General features: G+C 64.1%; 1 protein-coding gene across 1 annotated transcript in view; it reads right to left on the bottom strand.

Annotated features, from left to right (window-relative positions):
- Positions 1-21,369, bottom strand: part of FLNC (filamin C) — a 30,455-nt gene that overhangs the window by 2,008 nt on the left and 7,078 nt on the right. Inside the window, 37 exon segments of the mRNA XM_030959839.1 lie at positions 506-635; positions 1,097-1,212; positions 1,509-1,646; positions 2,047-2,316; positions 3,809-3,908; positions 3,910-4,070; positions 4,854-4,976; positions 5,068-5,220; positions 5,900-6,103; positions 6,428-6,589; positions 7,176-7,349; positions 7,478-7,606; positions 7,800-7,940; positions 8,025-8,112; positions 8,841-9,088; positions 9,186-9,209; positions 9,681-9,870; positions 10,113-10,269; positions 10,360-10,483; positions 10,923-11,090; positions 11,640-11,800; positions 12,460-12,622; positions 13,118-13,291; positions 13,919-14,516; positions 14,990-15,252; positions 15,852-15,969; positions 16,546-16,715; positions 16,908-16,998; positions 17,140-17,300; positions 17,678-17,801; positions 18,170-18,313; positions 18,521-18,634; positions 18,756-18,886; positions 18,889-18,930; positions 19,787-19,923; positions 20,356-20,482; positions 20,861-20,998. Of these exon segments, the coding sequence (XP_030815699.1) occupies positions 506-635; positions 1,097-1,212; positions 1,509-1,646; positions 2,047-2,316; positions 3,809-3,908; positions 3,910-4,070; positions 4,854-4,976; positions 5,068-5,220; positions 5,900-6,103; positions 6,428-6,589; positions 7,176-7,349; positions 7,478-7,606; positions 7,800-7,940; positions 8,025-8,112; positions 8,841-9,088; positions 9,186-9,209; positions 9,681-9,870; positions 10,113-10,269; positions 10,360-10,483; positions 10,923-11,090; positions 11,640-11,800; positions 12,460-12,622; positions 13,118-13,291; positions 13,919-14,516; positions 14,990-15,252; positions 15,852-15,969; positions 16,546-16,715; positions 16,908-16,998; positions 17,140-17,300; positions 17,678-17,801; positions 18,170-18,313; positions 18,521-18,634; positions 18,756-18,886; positions 18,889-18,930; positions 19,787-19,923; positions 20,356-20,482; positions 20,861-20,998 (5,856 nt within the window).

Raw genomic sequence — 21,369 nt, 5'->3', positions numbered from 1 at the left:
CTACACCCCCACGTCCCTGTGTCCCCACATCCCTACACCCCCACGTCCCTGTGTCCCCATGTCCCCACATTCCCATGTCCCTGTGTCCCCATGTCCCTACACCCCTGTTCTTGCACAGCAGGAACCCCAGTGCATATCACGGGGACACAGGACACAGACACGTCCCCATAACCCTGCGTCCCGTGTCCCACATCCCTGTATCTCCACACCCATGTCCCCATGTCCCTGTGTCCCATGTCCCCACATCCCTGTATCTCCCCACCCCACGCAAGAACCCCAGTGTGTACTAGTCTGGGGGATGCCATCATGTCACCATGTCCTGTGTCCCCCTGTCCCTGTGTCACTCTGTCCCCATACCCCATGTCCCCATGCTCTCAAGCCCCATGTCCCCACATCACATGTCCCTGTGTCCTGCACCCTGTGCCCACAACCCCACATCTGCAGACTGCTCTCAAGCCCCCTGTCCCCGTGGTGTCCCCGTGGTGTCCCCATGGTGTCCCCTCACCGCTGTCCAGCTCGGACACGTAGCACTCCTCCACCACCCCTGCAGGCGTGTGCACCTTGGCGTCTATGACGCCGCGCGCCCCGTTCAGCTGCACTGCAAAGGACGCTGGCTGGTTCACTGCCACTGTCTCCTGTGGGGACACCACAGTGGCATCAGGGATGGGGGGGACAGGGGGACATCGTGAATGATGCCAGCTGGTTCACCCCAGGGAATGAGGGGACATGACGGGGAGCAGTGGGGCAGGGGGAACACCACAGGGCCCAAGGGTGACACAGGGGTGCAATGTGACACAAGGGACATGAGACTGGCACCAGAGAGGGTCCCAAGGCTAGCACAGAGGGACATAAATGTGGTCTAGGGGTGACAGGAGGGAGAGAGAGGTGGCCCCAAGAATTACATGAGGGAGGGAGAGGTGGCCCCAGAGGGTCCAAGGGTGCTACAGGAAATCCAATGGTGGCACACAGTGGGCATCCCAAGAGTGCAATAGGGGCTCAGAGCAGCCCAAGAGTGACCTGGGGACCCAGAGGCCATCCTGTGGCATGTGAGCCCAGGGGTGCCCCAGGGTTTCACAGGGGCTGTCCCCTGCTGTACCTGCAGGCTGGTGACAGTGAGGCGTCGGGCATCATCGGAGTGGGAGGCAACAGGGACAATGAAGGGGCTGTCAGGGATGTGCTCCTCGTTGAACTTGATGGACACCTCGTAGTCACCTGGGGGACAGGGAACAGTCAGGCAGGGAGCCCCCACACAGGGACACCTTCCCTTGGGAACACTGTTATGTGGGGACACCCATGCACAGAGACACCCTCCCACGGGGACACCTGTGCAGAGAGACACCTTTATTTGGGGACATCCTCCTGGGGGGACACCCTTAACTGGGGATACATTTGCATGTGGGTTCCTCCTCATATGAAGGTCCTGTGGCCCCAGCCCCAGCCTGAGCACCCTGGGGGATGTTAGGGGTGGTTAGGGTGGTTGGGGGTGTTGGGGTACAGCCCCCCCTCACCTGGTTCCTGCACCAGGTAGGAGACGCCACAGGAGCCGTCCTTGCGGTCCTCAAAGGAGATCTCGGCCTTGCTGGGCCCCTCAACAGCAATGGAGAGTCCCCCCGCACCCGCCTCACGTGTCCAGATGCTGAACTCAGCTGGGGGGGTCACCGTGGCCCTCAATGGCACCCCAGGACGGTGACACCCAGCATAGAACTGCACTCACCTCCCCATGGCACCCAGACCCCCCCAAAGAACCCACATGCCACCCATGGAACACAGAGCACCTATGACACCCCCCCATTGCCCCCACACCCAGCTGTACCCAAATTCCCCATCACCACACCCAGAGCCCCCAAATTTCACCAACACCCCACACACACATAGTACCTACCCCCCCATAGTCACCCACACCCCCAACAGCACCCAGACCTCACACGCATCCCACCAAGAGCACCCCTCCCTCATTGCCCCCACATCCCCACCACACCCACACACCCATCACCCCCATCGCCCCCAGGCCCCCATCACCCCCCATAGCTGGCAGCCCCCCCGTACCTGGCGTGCCGGCCACAGCGCGCTGCAGCCCGGTGCCCCCCGCGCGCACCTTGTGGGCGCCGCCCTCGCCCAGGGGCCCCACGGTGAACTGGAAGGGGCTCCCGGGCACGTGCTGCCCCCGGAACTTGACACTGACGGTGTGGGCGCCCGTCTCCTGGGGCACGAAGCGCACACTGTACACCCCCGCGGCCCCCGGCACCACCTCGGCCTCGCGCTGCTGCCCCGACGGGCTCAGCACCTGCGCCGACAGCTCCTGTGCCGATGCCTCGCCTGTGGGCATGCACCATGTCACCCCGGGCACCCCAACACAGCGGCACCCCAGCGCCACCCCAACACCCCACCGCTATGGCATCCCAGCTCCTGCCCATCGCCTCGCCTGCAGGCACGTACCACGTCACCATGGGCACCCCAACACATCGGCACCCCAACACCCTCCCGCTATGGCATCCCAGCTCCTGCACCGACGCCTCGCCTGCTGGCACACACCACATCACCCTGCAGGCACTCGGGCACCTCAACATCACTCCATTGTTGTCACACCACCACTGCGCCACTATGGCACTCCAGCACCCTATCACTACGTGGCACACTGTCATCCTGTCACCAGAGCACCTTGTCACCACATCACTCCATCATCCTGTAAGCCGGGTACCCCTGCACCTCAGCCCCTCTGCACCCCATTTCCATATCACCATGTCACTATGGCACCCCAGCACCTGTCACTGGAACACCCTGTCACCCCATCAAGCCATCACCCTGGCACCACAGCACCCCTGCATCCTGTCACCAGGGCACTGTGTCATCCTGTCACCCCAACATCCTGTCAGTCTGATACCAGGGCACTGCGGCACCCCATTGCCCCATCACCTTCTCACCATCATCCCAAGGGCTCCCTGGCACACTAACACCCTGCTCCCCCACCACCAGGGCACCCATGTCACTGCCATCCCACCACCCTGCCAGCAGTGTGCCCTGACATCACAACACCCACAGAGCCCATGTACACCCCCCATTGGGTGCATCCAACCCTGCAAGTGCACCCCCTCATGCACAGGACACGTGCACTTTCCAGCGTGCACACACACACACATTCACACACACATGCACACACCCTTGAGGGACTGCACACCCGTGCCGAGGGGACCCACAGCCCTCTGGGCTGAGCACACACACCCCGTAAGCAGGTGTGCACCTGCGTGTGCAAAGAGCCAGAGTTTCCCCCTCCTCTGCACACATCCCGTGTGAAGGGCACCCCCATCAGCACAGCAGCCCCCACACGTGCGCCAGGGAGTCTGTCCCAGGTGTGTCCTGGGCACACACAGGTGGGCCCTTGTGTGAGCACACACAGCCGTGTGCAAGGGCACTCCTGTGGTAAGTGTGCCCAGCGCTCATGCAAGCCCACTTCCCTGCACACCCAGCCCTTGTGCAAGCACACCTCTGTGCAGACACACACTGGTGCTCTGGTGCACCCAGTCCTTGGGCAAACATAGCTCTGTGCAAACACACATTGGTGCTCCGGTGCACGCAGCCCTTGTGCAAGCACAGCTCTGTGCAGACACACACTGGTGCTCCAGTGCACCCAGTCCTTGGGCAAGCACAATTCCCTGCACTCACACTCCCCTCGTGCCCACCCGCCCCTCGTGCAAACGCAGTGCCCTGCACACCCAGCCCAGGTGCGCCCTTGTCCCTCGTGCACATGCAGCCCCTGTGCAATCCCACTTTGCTGCACCCCAAAAAGGAAGGAGCTCGGGGCAGGACGCACCCTCGTGTGCGCGCGCGGGGGCTGCGAAGGCGCCGATGCCCTCGCGGGTCCCGAAGGCCCCGAAGGCCCCAAAGGGCTCCGGGGGCGCGCGGGGGAAGGCGACCGCCCACGCGGGTCGATTCCTCCACGTGCACCTCGCGCGTGGTCTCGCCGCCGCGCGTCTTGCTGATCTCGGTGCGCTCCGTGCGTGTGTACGTGTGGCTGCTGCGCGTGAACGTGCGCGTCAGCCGCTCCTGCGCCGACACCATCTGGAACCAGTTCCCTGGGGAACGCCCCGCGGGACACACAGGGACAGTGCGGACACGTGGGGACACGTGGGGACCACGGGATGTGAGCACGGAGGGGGAACGGAAGGGTGCACAGAGGGATGACGGGGACACAGAAGGATATGGAGAGACGGGGGGATGAATGGACAGAGGGATGGATGTAGTGATGGGAGGAGACGTGGAAGAGTGGAGACACGGAGGGACGGAGACAAGGATGGACACAGGGACGATGGAATCATGATGGGTGGAGACATGGGTGGGTCACAGGGTTGGAAGTAGAGAATGGTGCAGGGAAGGGTGGAGCCAAGGGTGGATGAAGCCAGAGATGGACACGTGGATAGGTGCAAATGGACACATAGACATGTGGAGGGAGGTATCAGTGTGGGGTGGCATGCACAGTGGGATGCAAGGACAGGCACAGGCACACAGGGGGACACAGACATGGACACAGACGCACGGAGGGGAGAGAAAGAGGAAGCAAGAAGAAATCAGAGCTGGAGTGGTTGAGATGTGTCTCCATCCCCATGGCCCACACAGCAGGAGGAGGAAGATTAGGATGGAGAAGGGAGAAGAAGAGGAGGAAGAGAGGAGGATGATGGAGCATGAAGAGGAGGATAATGGAGGATGAAAGATGAGAAGAGGAGAAGGAAGAGGAAGAGCAGGAAAAGAGGAGGAGAAGGAGGAGGAGAAGGAGGGAGGGTAGGAGGAGGAGGGGGTAGGAGGAGGAGAAGAAGGAGGAGAAGAAGGAGGAGGAGAAGGAGGAGGAAGGCCAACCCTACCTGGGATCTTAAGGTTGAGGTCGCAGGTGCTGCCAACAGTGGCGATGGAGGGCGCCTGCCGCCGGCGCGTGATGCTCTCCTTCATCCGCCCCTCACCCGTCACCTTCACCGTGAAGGGGCTCCCTGTGGGACACAGTTACCTCAGTCACCCCTGGGGGTCCTAGCACCCCTCCCCACCACAACCCTCTGTCCCCCATGTTTCCCCCAGCCCCACCTGGGACATGTTTGTCAGCAAACTTGATGTTGATGATGTAGTTGCCGGGCTCGGTGGGGCAGTAGGTGACTTTGCAGGTGCCATCCTCCATGTCCTCACAGTTAATGTCCACCTTGCTGGGGCCCTCAATGGACAGGCCCAGCCCGCCGTAACCTGGGTGGACATGGGGACATGATCAGCGGTGTCCTATGGAGGCTGTCCCTGTCCTGGTCATGGTCACACCAAGGCCACAAGCCCAAACTGTCCATAGTCACCACCCAATCCCAGCCATCACCCCTGCCCTGGCCATGGCCATGCCAGGTCACCACAGCATCACCCTCTTGGCTGCACCATGGACATGGCCACCACTCTATTCTGGCCATGGTCATAGCATGCCCATAATCATGGCCACCAGCCCATCCTGTGTTGGCCACAGCCATGGCATGGCTTAGCCACCTTTCACCTGGGCATTGGCCATGCCACGACCATGGTCACCATCCCATTTAGAAGAAGGTCACAGCATAGCCACCACCTGATCCTGTGCTGGCCACAACTGTAGCATGGCCATGGTCCTCAAATCATCCTGGCTATGGCCACATTGCCACCACAGCCACCATCCAACCCCAGCCACAGGGACCATCCTGCCTTGGCCATGACCATCGCCACCATCCCTTCCTGGCCACATGTAGCTTTGGCCACCATCACATGTGGCCTTAGTACACCACTGCAATAACCATGGCCACCACCTCATCCTTGGGTGGCCACAACCTACTCATGGTCATGGCCATCACCCCATCCTGCCCTTGGCCATGGCTACCCCCTCCCCCATGGCCATCCCCCACCATGTCCTCACCAGCGCTGCGTGTGTCCACGATGAACTCAGCCACCTCAAAGGTGTGGCCCTCCAGAAGCCCCTGGCCCCACACCTTGACCCGTCCAGCATCACCAATCTCTGACTGTCCCACCAGGATCTTGAAGGGGCTGTTGGTGACGTGCTGCCCACTCTTCCGCACGCTCACCACGTGCTCGCCCACCTCCTTGGGTGTGAATGAGATACCTGGGAAGGACACAACGGTCACACACCACCACCAGACTTGGCCACCACACATGTACCATCCCCGTCCCCTAACCACCACCACCAGCCCCTGGCCACCTCCATCAGCCCCTGGTCACCATCCAAGTCCCCTGACTATGGCCACCAATCCCCTGCTGGCCCAATGCCACAAGGCCACCCATCCCTGTGACCCCACAGCCCCGCTGTTCCCTGTCCCGACAAGTTCCCAGGTCCCATATCCTCCTCTCATGTGCCCATGTGCCAGTTCTCCTGTGCCCACATCTGCATGTCCCTGTGTCCCCGTGGTGTCCCCGTGTCCCTGCACACCGATGTGGCGGTTGGGCAGCCGCTTGAGCAGGCATGGCTCCTCGTTGCCCGAGGGTGCGCGGATGGTGGCTGCCAGCAAGCTCAGGTCTGTCTCTGCGATCTTCAGGGACACATCAGTTGAGGTGCCCACATTGAGCTGGGACGTGCGCATGGAGTCATCTCCTGCAGAGATGCCATCAGCAGGCACATCAACCCAAGGTGGATGACAAGATTAATATGATCCCAGGGGTGATGGAATATTCCCAAAGCCCCACAAGGTCCCAATGGACATATGGAGAGGGTCCTCAGAATCAGGGCTCACCCAAAGCCATGTGAATAGCATTCTCAAGGCCATGGATAGAGTCCCCACAAGGTCTACATGGCCCTGTGATGGGGTCCTCAAAGGTCTGTGACACCCCCATGGCCATGGGTTGGGGACTCCAAGGTTTCACAGTGTCCCTAAGGCCATGGGAGGGGGGATCCTGGTGGTCAGGGATGGACAAGAGACACCACAGCTGTCCCAATGGCAATGGGGCAAGTGTGCCCATTACCCTACAGGTGTCCCCATGACCATGTCATGGTCTTCATGACCCACAGGTGCCCCCAAGGTCATACAAGTGCCCCCAACAGCCTCGCAGGTGCCCTCATGGCCCTGACTCCATAGATGTCTCCATGGCCAACCAGGTGCCCCCATGGCCACGTGGAGCCCCCAAGAACCCCCAGAACTCCCGCAGACCCCAGTGTGCACAGGGCCCCCAGCCTGTCTCACCAGTGATCTTGGCAGTGAAGGGGCTGCCTGGGATGTGTTTGTCATCAAAGCGCACGATGATGCTGTAGTCGCCAGGGGCTGTGGGCAGGTAGGACACGGTGCATGTCCCGTCCTTGTTGTCCTGGCAGGTAATCTCCGCCTTGGAGGGACCTTCGACCGCTAGCGACAGCCCACCTGGAGGCACAGGCGGTGTCAGAAGGCGCTGGATAAGAGGTGTCAGGAGACAACAGGGGTCTCCAGTCCCTCCTGATGGCTCTGGAGGGGTCCCCATGACCTCTGAGCCCCCCTCGGCCATCACTCACCCTCGCCAGCATCCTTGGTGACAATGGTGAATGTGCATGGCTTGTTGACCATCCCATGGCTCAGCCCAGGCCCATAGGCACTGACGTGGCGTGGGTTGATGGCATCCACATAGAACTGGAGGGGACTCCCTGGGGACACAAGGGACAATGGTCAGAAACCCATGTGGACACCCCAACATAAGGGTGACCAACCATGGACCCCAGAGAGACATTCCACAGGGACATTCCACACCGTGGTGTGTGCCTGCCCCACAGGAGCCCAGACAGGGCAGAGTTGTATCAACCTTCCTCAGCCACCTCCCAGTGCCCCCCAATGGCTCACCAGGGATGTGGTTGCCATCATAGCGAATGTCCATCTCGTGCAGCCCCTTCTCGGAGGGGGCATAGTGCACTGTCACCGTCCCGTCCTTGTTGTCGGTGATGCTGGGCCGTGCTGTCTTCCCCGAGGGCATCCGCACCTCACCTGGGGGTATTTCGTCAGTAGGGGCACCAAGAGGGGGCTGGTGACTGAAGGGATGGTCCCCATCCCCACAACCCAGTGCTGTACCTGTGATCTCACCCTTCTGCACCGTGAAGGGGATGACAAGGTTGAAGGGCCGGAGGTTCTCGGTGGTGGCTGGGGGCTCCTCTGTGGCCTGATCGTGGGGCAGAGAGGGAGGGTGAGAACCTCATGGTGGGCTCCCAGCCCCAGGGTGGCCATAGAGGGGACATGAGAACGCCCAAGGTGTGCTCCCAGCCCTGTGATGATCCTCATGACCTCCAAACCCCATGGTGTCCACCATGACCCTAACTCTCAACACCACAACCCTGGCCCCACAGTGCCCACCATGGTCATCCAGCCCCACAGGGCCCACCATGGTCTCCCAACTCTCAGCTCCATGATGGTCACCAGTATCCCAACACTGCCCCTCTATGGTCCCCCAGTTCCATAACTCCCATCATGGTCACCCAACCCTGCAGGGCCCACTGTGCTCTTGCAACTCCATGCTGACTGACCCAACTCCCTGTCCCTTGGTGTTGACCATGGCCCCAGTCCTCTGTCTGTTGATGCCTACCACGATGTTCCAACCCCACCATGGTGTGACCTTGGTGTTCAAAATCTGTCCCATGCTGTCGTGTGCCCTCGACCCTTTGCCCCTTGGGTCCCCCTACCACTGTTTCCCAACCCCACGGGCCCACCTGTCTGCCCCACAGCAGCCACCATGATCATCCAACCCCACAGTGCCCATCATAGTCCCAGCTCTCTGCCCCATGGTACCCACCGTGGTCTCCCAGTTCCATGCTGCCCACAGCATGGTCTCCCAAAGTCTGACCCATCACAACCCCCCTAGACTCACAGTGCCCTCCGCAGTGCCCCACTCACCATGACATGGAAGGGGCTGTTAGGGACGTGCTCCCCACCGAAGCGGATGGTGATGACGTATTTGCCGGGCTCAGGAGCGGTGTAGAAGATGTCAAAAGTGCCATCGTGGTTTTCCACCACATCCACGTCCAGCTCGGCACCATCAGGCGTTGACACCTTGCAGGTGACCTTGCCCTGTCCCGCTGCCTTTGCATCCACCGTGATCACCGTCTCCTCCCCGATCTGGATCGTGGGGCCCAGGCAGGCACCTGCGGGGGAGGGTGGGGTCAGGGCCATAGGGGGGCTCCAAACCTATCCCCCAACTGCCTCCTCCCAGCCCCCCAACTGCCCCCTGGCACCACTTACCCAGTCCATGGCCCCCAATGGATACTGCAAGAAAGACCAGGGAGAGCGGTGAGAAGGGGTTGGGGGGCTGGTTGGGGGGCCGGGGGTGCCGAGGGGGCCGGGGGGCTCCGGGGGGGCCGGCACATCCTGTCCTGGGGGCACCCGTTCATCCCCACTGCGCCGCGGGGCAGGTCTGGGGGCGGTGGCAGGGGTGCTGGGGGGCAGCAGTGGGGCAGGGGGTGTGCTGGGGGGCAGCCACAGGGTGGTGGGGGTAAGGCAGGGGTGTCTGGGGTGGGTGCTGTGGGACAGCAGGGGGACGCTGTGGGTCAGCATATGGGTGTTGTGGGGCAGGAGGGGATGCTGTGGGGCAGGAAGGGGTCTGTGGGGCAGGGAGCGGTGGGGCAGCAAGGGGACATCGTGGGGCAGTGAGGGGATGCTGTGAGTCAGCAAGGGGATGCCAGAGGCCAGCAAGGGGTTGACATAGGTCAGCATAAGGACACTGGGGGGCAGCCCCACCTGTGACGAGGCACTTGCTGGCATCGCCAGAAGGCACGGCCAGGACCCGGAAGGGCGATGCAGGGATCTCGTCGCCCCCGTACTTGACAGTGCTGGTGTAGCGCCCCGGCACGTCGGGCACATAGGACACCGTGTAGGTGCCGTCCCCGTTGTCCCGGATTGAGGCCTTCTTGGGCTGTCCCTCGGGGTCCTGCAGGCAACCCGCATCAGTGCCCTGTGCTGGGGGCGCCCTCTGGGGCTCAGCACCCCGGGATGTGGGGAAAGGGCACCCTGTGGGGCTCAGCACCCCGGGATGTGGGGAAAGGGCACCCTGTGGGGCTCAGCAGCCATGACTCCTCCCTGCACTGACCAGGGTCTGGACCGTGAGCAGCCCATCCTCAGTGTGCCCCCCCACAACCCTCACACTCCCCACGTTTCCCCTCACACACTGACCAGGATCTGCACCGTGAGCAGCCCCTCGCCGGCGTCGCGGGCGTCAATGGTGAATTCCACAGGGAGACTGGCCGGGATCCCTCCCGCGCTCAGCCCGGGGCCGCTCGCCCGCACCTTGCTGGCATCGTGGGTGGGCAGCGCCGTCACCTTGAAGGGGCTGGGGGAGGCAGGGAGTCAGGAGGGTGCCAGGGTCTCCAGGCTGTGCAGGGATCCTGTCCCCCTGTGCCCACCCGGGGTGGGGTCTCACCTGCGTGGCACCTCCTGCCCCCCGTACTTGACGGACACGGTGTAGGGCCCATCGGTGGCTGGGGTGTAGGTGACCTTGTGGGTGCCATCACCGTTGTCTCGGATCTCCACTGGCTCCGGCAGCCCTGTGGGGCAGTGGGACATGTGGGGTGGGGACATGTGAGGCAGGGAGATGTGTGGGACAGGAGGACATCGGGGTATAGAGCAGCATGTAGGGCACAACCTCCCTGGGTGGATCTGACTATCCATGAGGAGGGCACCCCATGGAGTTGGACGCCCTATGAAGAAGGGCATCCATGGCACTGGATGTCCTGAGTAGACCCTATGTCAGGTGCCACAGTAGGGCACCTATATACAGGCACTGTGAGTGGACACCCTTTGGAACAGGGCATCCATGGTGCCAGACAAGCCAGGAGTCAGGGCACCCCAGGGGGCAGGACTCTCCATAGACCATGGGATCCAAGGGCCAGGACATCCTACAGAGTAGGACAAGAGGCAGGACACCCCAGAGGTCAGGACACCCCACGAGACACAGGCTCCCCCTGCCCCCATGTCCCCACGTACCAGTGGGCCCCAGCAGCGTCACCTCGAGGGCTGCACGTCCCGCGGCACTGACGTCCACGGTGAAGCTCTGGGGCAGCCGGGCACGGACACTGGGACCCAGCCCTGGCCCTGAGCACGTCACCTTGGAGGCATCCACAGCATCCCGCACTCGCACCCGGAACGGGCTCCCTGTGTGGAGAGGGGTCAGGGCATGAGGGAGGCACCATGGGGCAGCTGGGGATGGCGGCGGTGTGGCCACTGCCAATGTGAGTGTGGGGTCAGTGTGGGGATGGGGGCAGCTGGGGATGGGGGCGGTGTGGCTGCTGCCAATGTGAGTGTGGGGTCAGTGTGGGGATGGGGTCAGCGTGGGGATGGGGACAGCTGGGGATGGGGTCAGCATGAGGACAAGGTCAACATGGCCATGAGGTTCACAGGGGCACAGGGACAGCATGGCCATACAGTTGGCGTGTCCATCATGTGCATGGACACTTTGTAGGGCCAGTGTGTCATAAGGTCAGTGTGGCCATAGGGTCAATGTGAGCCACGAGGACAACACGACCATCGGTCAGTGTGGCCACGGGGTGCCAAAGCCATGGTCATGGGGACAGCACAGGCAGGGGACAACCTGGCTGTGGGGCCACCATGGGTGGCATTCCCACAGTGAAGCCCTGTGACCAAGAGAGGACAGTCAGGACATCTCCCCCCACCCCCACCCCCTGTCCCTATGTGTGCCCGCACCGGGGATGGGGTGGCCGCCGAAGGTGATGTTGACGTCGTAGTCACCAGGCGTGAAGGGGACATACTCCACCGCGCAGCTCCCGTCCTTGTTGTCCTTGCAGGACATCTTCGCCTCTGAGGGACCCTCAATGGCCAGGCCCAGCCCCCCAGTGCCCGCGCCCCTGGGGACAAGCCACCGCTCAGAGAGGTGACACGGGCAGGGTGGGGCCAGGGGGAACAACTGCCATGCTGTGGAGATGGAGGTGCCACCTCCCTGGCAGAGGTGGCACCTCCATGGCAAGGGGACAGAGATGATATCCTGGTGACATGGGATGGAGGTGGCACTTTCATAGCAGGGGGGAGATGCCTGTTTGGTGACATGGGATGGAGGTGGCACATCCATGGAAAAGGACACAGGTGGTAGAGGATGCAAGAGGTTGGGCGTGGGAACTCCGTGGCAGAACATGAAGATGCCAGAGTGGTGGCATAGGATGGAGGTGGCAGGCTGGTGACATGGGATAGAGGTGGGACATGCACATGAAGGGCACAGGTGCAAGAGGATAGTGGTGGCACTTCCATGACAGGCAGTGGAGATGGCGGCTTGGGACGGAGGTGATATCTCTGGGGAAGGAGTCCGTGCATGTGGGAATGGAGGGACCCAGGGTTGGTGCCCACCTGGTCTCCACACTGAAGCAGGGAGCCACTCCCACCCCGAACCCCCCAACAAGGACAGCATGAGGGGTCCCTGGGTGTGGAACATGGCTCGGGCAGGGCATTTGTAGAGCAGGGGTTGGGGTCCTTGGGGAGCAGGGCTGGATCGAGGCTGGGGGTCAGTGCCCACCTGGTCTCCACAGTGAAGTGGTTGGCCGTGCCCACCAGGCCTCCCTCCAGGCCGGGGCCGTGTGCCCGAACGCGGGTGGGGTCGCAGCCCTCGGCCACCCCCACACGGAACGGGCTCTTGGGGACCGCCACGTCATCGTATGTCACCTCCACCAGGTGCAGCCCTGCGACAGGGACGCATCACACACTGCCCATGGAGGGGGCACAAGGGGTCTCTGGGACGGGGATTCTCAGGGGAGTTTGGGGGTCCCTTAGTGGTGTTTGAAAGGTGTTGGGGGTTTTGGGGATCCCTGGATGAGGTTTTTGGGGGAGGCTGGGAGTCCCCAGTTGGGATCTGGGGATGTCTCAGGGTTCCTGGTTCTGGGTATCCAGCGGGAATTCAAGGGGGTCCCCGCTTGGACATGGTATGGGAAGGTCCCTCCCTCTCTGAAGGTCCCTCATGAGGAATGGAGGATGCCTGGCCAGGACTTGGGGTCCTGGGGGGAAGTTGGCATCCGGTGTAGGAGCAGAGTCCCGGGGGGAGCTCATGGTCCCTGGAGGTTCCCAGGGGTTGGGGGTCCCGAGGGGTTTGGGAGTCCCCTGGGATGTCTGTGTTCTGCAGGAGGGTCTGGGGGTCTCTGGGGGTGTTGGGGCTCCCGGGGGTTGTGGGGGTCCCTCACCCTCCTCGAAGGGTGTGTATTCCACGCGGTAGGTGCCATCGCCGAGGTCGGTGACGAAGGTGTCGATGGGGGTCCCTGAGGGGTTCAGCACCCGTGCCCGGACGTGGGGTCCCCCGGTGGGGGCCAGTGCCCGTGCATCCACCGTGAACTCGGTGCCCACCTCCCGCAGCACCCCTGAGGGGTACAGGGTGGTCAAGGGGGCTCAGAGCTCAGCTGAGGGTCCCTAACAGCAGCCTCTGAGAGCCCATGTCCCCCTCGGCACACAAAGGGGCTTCAGGGGGGACTGGCACACCCTTGGGGTCCCACCCCACACCCCCTGCATCCCCAGAACCTCCCCCCAGGAATGAGGGGAAAACCACCAGGACCCTGAGTAGTGGTGGTGGCAAGGGGACAGGGGGAGGAGAGACACCTGTGGGGTGCCCAGGAGAGCCCCCATTAGAGGGGGTGCCCATGGGGAGGAGATGTTTGTCACCACGGGAGTGCCCATAGCCACGGGGTTGTCCATGCAAGGGGGAGGTTCCCATGGAGGGGTGTCTAGAGGGTGCCCAGAAACCCCCACATGAGAAGAGCTGTCCATGGGGTGCCCACAGGGATGGGATGCCTGTGAGTGGGGATGTCCACAGAGAGGGGACACCCACAGGAATGGGGTGCCCACAGGGATGGGATGCCCACGGGGTTGGGGTGCCCACGTGGATGCTCATAGAGGGGAGATGCCTGTGGTGGTGTCCACAGGGGTACTCAAGAGGAAGAGATGCCCACAGGGACGGGAGGAGGCGCCATAGTGAGCGGCCCCTCGCTCACCTCGCGGCTCCACGCCTTTGCCGTAGACCTTGACGCTGCTGGTGTCCACGGCCGGGTCCACGGTGACGCGCACGGGGCAGTTGGGCACCGGGAGGCCGCCGTAGTTGATGGTGATGGTGTAGGCGCCGGCGCAGGCCGGGGTGTAGGTGATGGCGTAGGTGCCGTCGCGGTTGTTCTGCACCAGCACCTCAGCCTTGACGCCGGCCTCGGAGCGGATCTCGATGGTGAGCTCGGCCTCGCCGGCCTGGGAGCAGTCCACGGAGAAGACGGCGGCCTCGCCGGCGCGGCCGCGCTCCAGCCCCGGCCCTGAGGCCGTCACCTTGGCCGGGTCGAAGGGCGCCGTGACCGCGGCCGTGAAGGGGCTGCCCGGGATGTGGCGCCCGGCAAAGAGGATGTTGATGTGGTACTCCCCGGGCGCCGTGGGCAGGTAGGACACGGCGCAGGAGCCGTCCCCGTTGTCCTGGCACTCGATCTTGGCCTCGCAGGGCCCCTCCACTGTCAGCCCCAGCCCCCCACTGCCCGCGCCCTGCGTGGCAATGGAGAACGGGGCTGGCACCCCAACACGGCCGCCCTTCAGCCCCGGCCCTGAGGCCACCACCTGCAGGCACAGGGACACACAGGGCTCAGGGGAACACAGGGACAGGTGGGGGTCAAGGGCACAGAGGGACACGTAGGGGGCAAGGGCACAGAGGGACACGTAGGGGTCAAGGGGGACCCAGGGACAGGTGGAGGTCAGGGGAACACAGGGACAGGAGGAGGTCAAGGGGACACAGGGACACATAGGGGTCAAGGGGACAGGGGGACACATAAGGGGCAAGGGGGACATGGGGACAGGTGGGGGTCAGTGGATCCCCATGTGACTGCCCTGCAGCCCCAGCTCCGAGGCCACCACCTGCAGGCACAGGAACACTGGGAGTCGGGGAGACATGCAGGGGTTATGGGGGTAGAGGCACATTTGGGGCTTGTGAGCGGCACACGGGGGTCAGGAGAGCAGAGGGACACACAGGGGCTGGGACACACACATCCCTGGGACACACACATCCCTGTGGCACACGCGCATGCCAGGCTCACCTTGGAGGGGTCAGGGGGCAGCAGAGCCTCCACAGGGAAGGGGCTGCCTGGAACCGGGTGCCCATCGTAGGTGACCTCGACGCGGTGGGGCCCCTCCTCGGAGGGCGTGAAGGTGACGGGGTGGGGGCCCCCAGGGGGGGCAGGCCCCACTGTGCAGGGCACGGGGCGCCGCGAGGGGCCCGTCACCTTCACCTCCAGCTGCCCCTGGCCTCCTGCACCCTGGGCCTCCACCTGGAACTCCTGCAGTTGCCCCACCTCTGCCTCTGCAGGGGAGTGGGGGGTCAGAGGGGCACCCCACACCCTGGGGTGCCCCCAGACCTATGGAGAACCCCATACCCAGATGTGTCCCGCAGATCCGGAGCAGGGCGTGTGTGTCTGTCCCAGGGTGTGTCACCTCCACCCAAGGGTGTGTCCCCATATCCAGGCTATTGTTTCCCCACAGGGTGTGTGCCCCCCGTGCCCCCACCCATATCTGTCCCCCATATCCTGGTTGCTCCCCTGCAGTCCCAAACCTCTCCTACTAGGGTGCCCCCCAACCCACCCTTGGTGCCCCCAAGCTGCACCCCATAACCAGGGTGTGTGTCCCCCAGCCAGGCACCCCTACCCGCAGTGTCCGTGCCCCCATGTGCTCTCACCCCATGCTGCACCCCACACTCAAGAGTGCCCTCCCCCAGAGTGGCCTTACATTCAGAGTGCCCCCCCAGGCTGATCCTGCCCCCCAGGTGTCCCCCCAAGGTCTCTTCCCCCAGGGTGCCCCCAGTGCTCAGGGGTCCCTTCCAGGGCCCACCCCCCGCTCCACACCACATGCAGGGCGCTCCCCTCCCTCGGGGTCCCCCCGCCATTCCCCCCGTGCTGCACTCACTGCTGTTGAGCCCCTGCACCTTGACCTTGCCCAGCTGCAGTGGGGGAGCCACAGTGACGGGGAAGGGGCTCTTGGGGATGGGGTCCCCCCCATAGGTGACCACCACGGACAGGGGGCCCTGCAGGAACAACTGTACTTCAGGGTGCTGCCTGGGGACCCCCACACAGCACCCAGCCATGGGGCAGAGGGCAGACACCCAGGGGACGCTGCTGGGCGGTTCCAAGGGGGTGCCAGGGGACCCATAGCCATAAGGCTGAGGGGGGCTGGGGGTCACCCATGGCTGCTGGGGAAGGTAAATTCCCATTGGGATGGGGGAATCCATGGACCTGGGGGTGCCCTGGGTTGACAGGTACACATGTGGGGCTGCAGCTGCCCCAAGGGGTGCCCACAGAGGTGGGGTGTCCACGGCAGTGGGGGGTTCATAGGGGTAGGTTGCCCAGGAGCTGGGGGTGCCTATGGGGAGGGGGTTTTCATGGGGTGTCCCTGCACACTGGGCTCTATGGGTGGGTGTCCTTGGGGGAGCCCAGGGAATGGGATGTGGGTGAGGGGGCCCCTCTTGGGTACCCCACGGGCCGGGGAGCCCCTGTATGTTGGGCATACATTCCCCCGTGGGGTGACCCTGCGGGCTGGGGTGCCCAGAGTGGTTGGGTGCCTCCATGGGATGTCCCCGGGTCCCGGTGCCCCCAGCACGCACCTGCTGCAGCGGGGTGTACTTGACCGTGTAGGAATAGTCGTGGTTGTCGATGACCTCGAAGTCAGCGACCGCCGCGCCCGGCCCCGACCCCACGAACCGCACGTCCAGGGGGGCCTTCCCCGCGCCCCGCGTCTGCACGCGGAAGTGGGTGGGGGTCCCCACCTCCACCCCTGCACCACAGCATCAGCTCAGGTCACTGCAGGACCCACAGCCCCTGCCCCACGGCACCCAGAAGTGGGTGGGGGTCCCCACCTCCACCCCCGCCCCCCAGTGTCAGCCCCGTGGGACCCATGGCACTCACAGCACCTGCCCCACAGCACCCGGCACCCCACCCCATGTCCCCCACCCCACTGGCTCCTCACCTGTCCGGCTGAGCCCAGGTCCCTCGGCTTTGACCTTGCTGGCGTCGTGGGATGGGTCCACCTTGATGCGGAAGGGGCTGGAAGGGATCTCCTGGGGACCAAGACCAGGGCACAGTGACACGGGGGCTCCATGGCGCCAAAGCCCTGGCCCCACCTGGCCCCCGGGGGCTGGGGACACCCCACAGAGTGCGGACGGACCCCAGGGGGTGTGGGGCCGTGCCAGAACCCTGACCTGGTTGGCGAAGAGCACCATGATGGTGTAGAGCCCCGCGCCCGGCGCCGTGTACTTGACTGTGAAGGTGTCGTTGTCATTCTTGATGATGTCAAAGTCGATGTCGGCCTCCAGCGGCCCCACCACACCCGGGGCACACTTGATGCCAATGCTGACGTCACCTGTGGGGGTGGCCGGGTCAGTGGCCCCCGCTCCCAGGGGGACACCAAGGAGTGGGACCGGGCAGATGGGGCAGGGGGCTGGATCGGGGCTGGAGGTGATGGACAGGACCAGGACTGATGATGGACCAGGATCAGAGATAATGGACCAGGGATGCAGGTGCAGGAACAGGGATGCAGGCCCAGGAGCAGGGACAATGGACCAGGATCAGGGATGAAGGACCAGGACCAGAACTGATGGGCCCAGGATGAAGAACCCTTGATCCAGAAATGATGGAGCAGGACTGGCAGTAATGGTGCAGGACCAGGGGTGCTGGCCCAGGGACACAAGTCTCATGCCCACAGAGGAGTTCCAGGGTGGCCCCCACCATTGCACCCACCCTGTCCAGCCTCACTGCAGTCCACGGTGAAGTAGGTGGGTTCATTGGCCTTCAGCCCCGTCTTCTCCACACCCGGCCCGTGCACCTTCACCCTGCTGGGGTGGCTGCCCTCACCCACGCTCACCTGTGGGCCCACAGTGTCTCATGGGGCAGGGGCACAGACCTCTCTTTCCCTGGCACCCATGGGACTAGGACCTCCAACCCCACCACTAGCATCCTGCCTCCATCCAACCCCTCCAGACTCCCATCCCCAGGACTCCATGGGATCCCCAGCCCTACCCCAGCACCCTATAGGTCTGGGACCTCCATCCCCACATCCAGCACCCCATGGGACCCCCATTTCCATCCACATCACCTCAAGGGCCCCCAGCCCCACCCTGAACCCCAGCCCCACACCTGACACCTCAACACCCTCCATGACTAACACCCCCTCCCTACACCTCAAGGGACCCCCACGGCCACCCCAGCACCCATGGGCCCCACGACACCTACACGGAAGGGGCTGTTGGGGGTGTTGACGCCCCCCCACGCGACGATGACTGTGTGCTTCATGGCCTTGGTGGGGACGTAGACACAGTGGAAGGTGCCGTCACCATTGTCCTTCACCTTGATGTCAATGGGGAAGCCTTCGGCGTCCTGCGAGCAGCAGGGGGGAGGTGAGGGAGCCCAATGGCTCTCAGTGTGGCACCCAAGGGTGCCCAATGGCTCTCAGCGTTGGCCAATGGCACCCAAGGGTGCCCAAAGGCTCTCAGCATTGGCCAATGACACCCAAGGGTGCTCAATACAGTACTCAAAGGTGTTCAACACCGCCCAATGTCACCCAGCAGCCCCTAGAGCTCCCACCTGTGCATAAAGCTTGAGGGGCCCCTTGCCGGCACCACGGGCGTCAATGGTGAACTCGGCCGGGCGATCCACGATGCAGCCAGTGGGCTCCAGCCCTGGCCCGAAGGCCTTCACCTGTGGAGAGGGGGGTCAGAAGGATGCAATGGGGTGCTGGCACCCCCAGCACCCACAGGTGAGGTGTAATGGGGCGCAGTGGGGCACAGCAGGATCCGTGGGTTGCCGTGGGTCGCAGCACCTTGTCGGGCCAGGAGTCGGGGGGAGCGGGGCGGATATCAGCCATGAAGGGGCTGTCCCTGATGTCCTCGTCATCGCAGACCACGTGCACGGCGTACAGCCCTGGCTCCGTGGGCCAGTAGCGGGCCCCCAGCCATCGCCTGTCATCGAGCCATGGACGCCCTCGATGGAGAACCCTGGGGGCACCGCAGCCACTGTGACCTGTGCCTGTGCCACCACCCCCGGAGCCACCGCCCCCAGAGCTCGTCCTCGTCCCCTGTGCCTGTGCCACCACCCCCAGAGCTCATCTCTGTCCCCTGTGCCTGTGCCACCACCCCCGGAGCCACCGCCCCCAGAACTCGTCCTCGTCCCCTCTGCGCCTGTGCCACCGCCCCCAGAGCCACCGCTCCCAGAGCTCATCTCTGTCCCCCCCTCTGCACCTGTGCCACCACCCCCAGAGCATGTCCTTGTCCCCCTCTCTGTGCCTGTGCCACCACCACCGGAGCCACCACCCCCAGAGCTCATCCTTGTCCCCAATCTGTGCCTGTGCCCCCAGCAGGGTGACACCTAACATGTCCTTATGTCCCCCCAGTGGGGACGCCCAGACCATTTTCCCCTCTCTGTGACCGTGTCCCCCCAGTGTGGCACTACCCGTGTCCCCCTGACCCCTCTGGTGCCACCCCCAACCTGCCCCATGTCACCACCTCTGCATGCCTGTGTCACCACAGCACGGGGGGACCTCACTATGGTGCCCATTCTCCAGCCTGTCCCCGTGTCCCCAGTGGGTTTTCACACACTCCGTGCCCTAGTCCCCACCACACTGACACCCCCCACAGTGCCACGCTGCCCCATGGTGCCCCCCATTCTGTCCACGTGTCCCCAACAGGGTGTCACCCCACCACATAGCTCCCACCCTGTTCCCACCACAGGACCCCAGCCCTGTCCCCATGTCCCCACCACAGTGCCCCTGACCCTGTTCCCATGTCCCCCCCTTCAGGGCTCACCCAGGGTCCCCACCACAGTGCCCCCCACCTGTACATCCCCCCTGCTCACCCAGGGTCCCCACTTCAGTGCCGACGGCCTCGACCACGAAGTCTGCAGGGCGCCCCACGACCCCGCCCTCGAGCCCCGGCCCCCAGGCCCGGACCTTCTGTGCCCCCGGCTGGGGGGACACCTGCACCTCGAACGGGCTGGGGGGACAGGCAGGTGTGAGGGGGCTGTAACACACCTGTACACACCTGTACACCCACACCCCTCACACACCTGCACCTCGAACGGGCTGGGGGACAGGCGGGTATGAGGGGGCTGTAACACACCTGTACACCCCTCACACACCTGCACATTGAACGGGCTGGGGGAATGGGAGGGAGGGGATCACACCACACCTGCACACACCTGCACCCCCCAGTCTCCCAAATATCTCCCACCCCTGGGGGGACACCTGCACCTCAAATTGTACCCCCCACACACCCCACACTCCCCAAAACCCCACCCCAGGGGGACATCTGCATCTCGGATGGGCTGGGAGGGTGGTGGGGCAGTGAGGGGTGGGCTTGTACCTCCCCCCGCCCCCCCTTCCGCCCAAGCCCACCCCCTCCCTTGCCCCCGTGCTGGGCACTGACCTGCGGGGGATGGCGTAGCCGCCCCAGGTGATGGACACCTGGTACGTGCCGGGCACCCGGGGCACGTACTCGCACTCGTAGACGCCGTCACCAACGTCGCGCACCGTCACCGGCTCCTCCGTGCCCCCTGTGCGAGGGGCAGATGGGGCACCCACCCCAACCCATGGTCAGCCCCAGGATGGCCCCCAGCCATCCAACCTCCATGGACAACCTCGCCCATGCCCCGTGGCCACCCCCACGGTGTCCCCCAATCCTAGACCCCCATGGGTCCCCCATCTGTATCCTCCATTGGGGACCCCCACCCCTACACTCACCCCATGGCCCCCCAGTGGGACCCTCCCCACATCCTTCCAGTGGCCAAGCCCGCGGTGCCCCCAGCCTGCCAGCCCTGCCATGGTCCCACACATGGCACGTACCTGGTCCCCGCAGTGTCACCCGCAGGTCCCCAATGCCCGTGGTGCCCCCAGCCTGCCAGCCCTGCCATGCTCCCACACGTGGCGCGTACCTGGTCCCCGCAGCGTCACCCGCAGGTCCCCGCTGCCCGCGCCCCGCGTCAGAACCTTGAAGTCGGCCACGTCCTGCACTCGGACCCCCCGTGGCTGCAGCCCCCTGCCCGTGGCCCGGACCGCCGAGGGGGTGCAGGCTGCAAACTCACGTTAGCACCAGCAAGACCAGGGGGACCCTGGGGAACCCCCAGGGACAGGAACGGGGGTGTCCCAGGGCTGGCAGCGGCCCACAGGGATGCCCTGGGGATGCCCTGGGGACAGGAGAGTGCCACGGTGTTCTCAGGGACACAAGGAACCAACCCCTGGGGACAGAGGTGCCAGAGGGACACCCTGGGGAGTGTGAGGGGACCATGGTTCACCCGTGGTCACTTATTGGTGTCACGGACCACCACGGTCACCACTGGGTGCCCTGGGGCCACCGTGGTCACAGCTGGGTGACATGGGGCTGCTGAGAGGAGTCATTGTCATAGCTACAGCGGTCACAAATGTTCTGGAGCCACATGGGGAC

The sequence above is a fragment of the Camarhynchus parvulus genome, chromosome 1A, assembly GCF_901933205.1.
Source record: "Camarhynchus parvulus chromosome 1A, STF_HiC, whole genome shotgun sequence".
In the NCBI taxonomy this organism is placed as follows: domain Eukaryota; kingdom Metazoa; phylum Chordata; class Aves; order Passeriformes; family Thraupidae; genus Camarhynchus; species Camarhynchus parvulus.
This window is presented reverse-complemented; position numbering and strand designations above follow the sequence as displayed.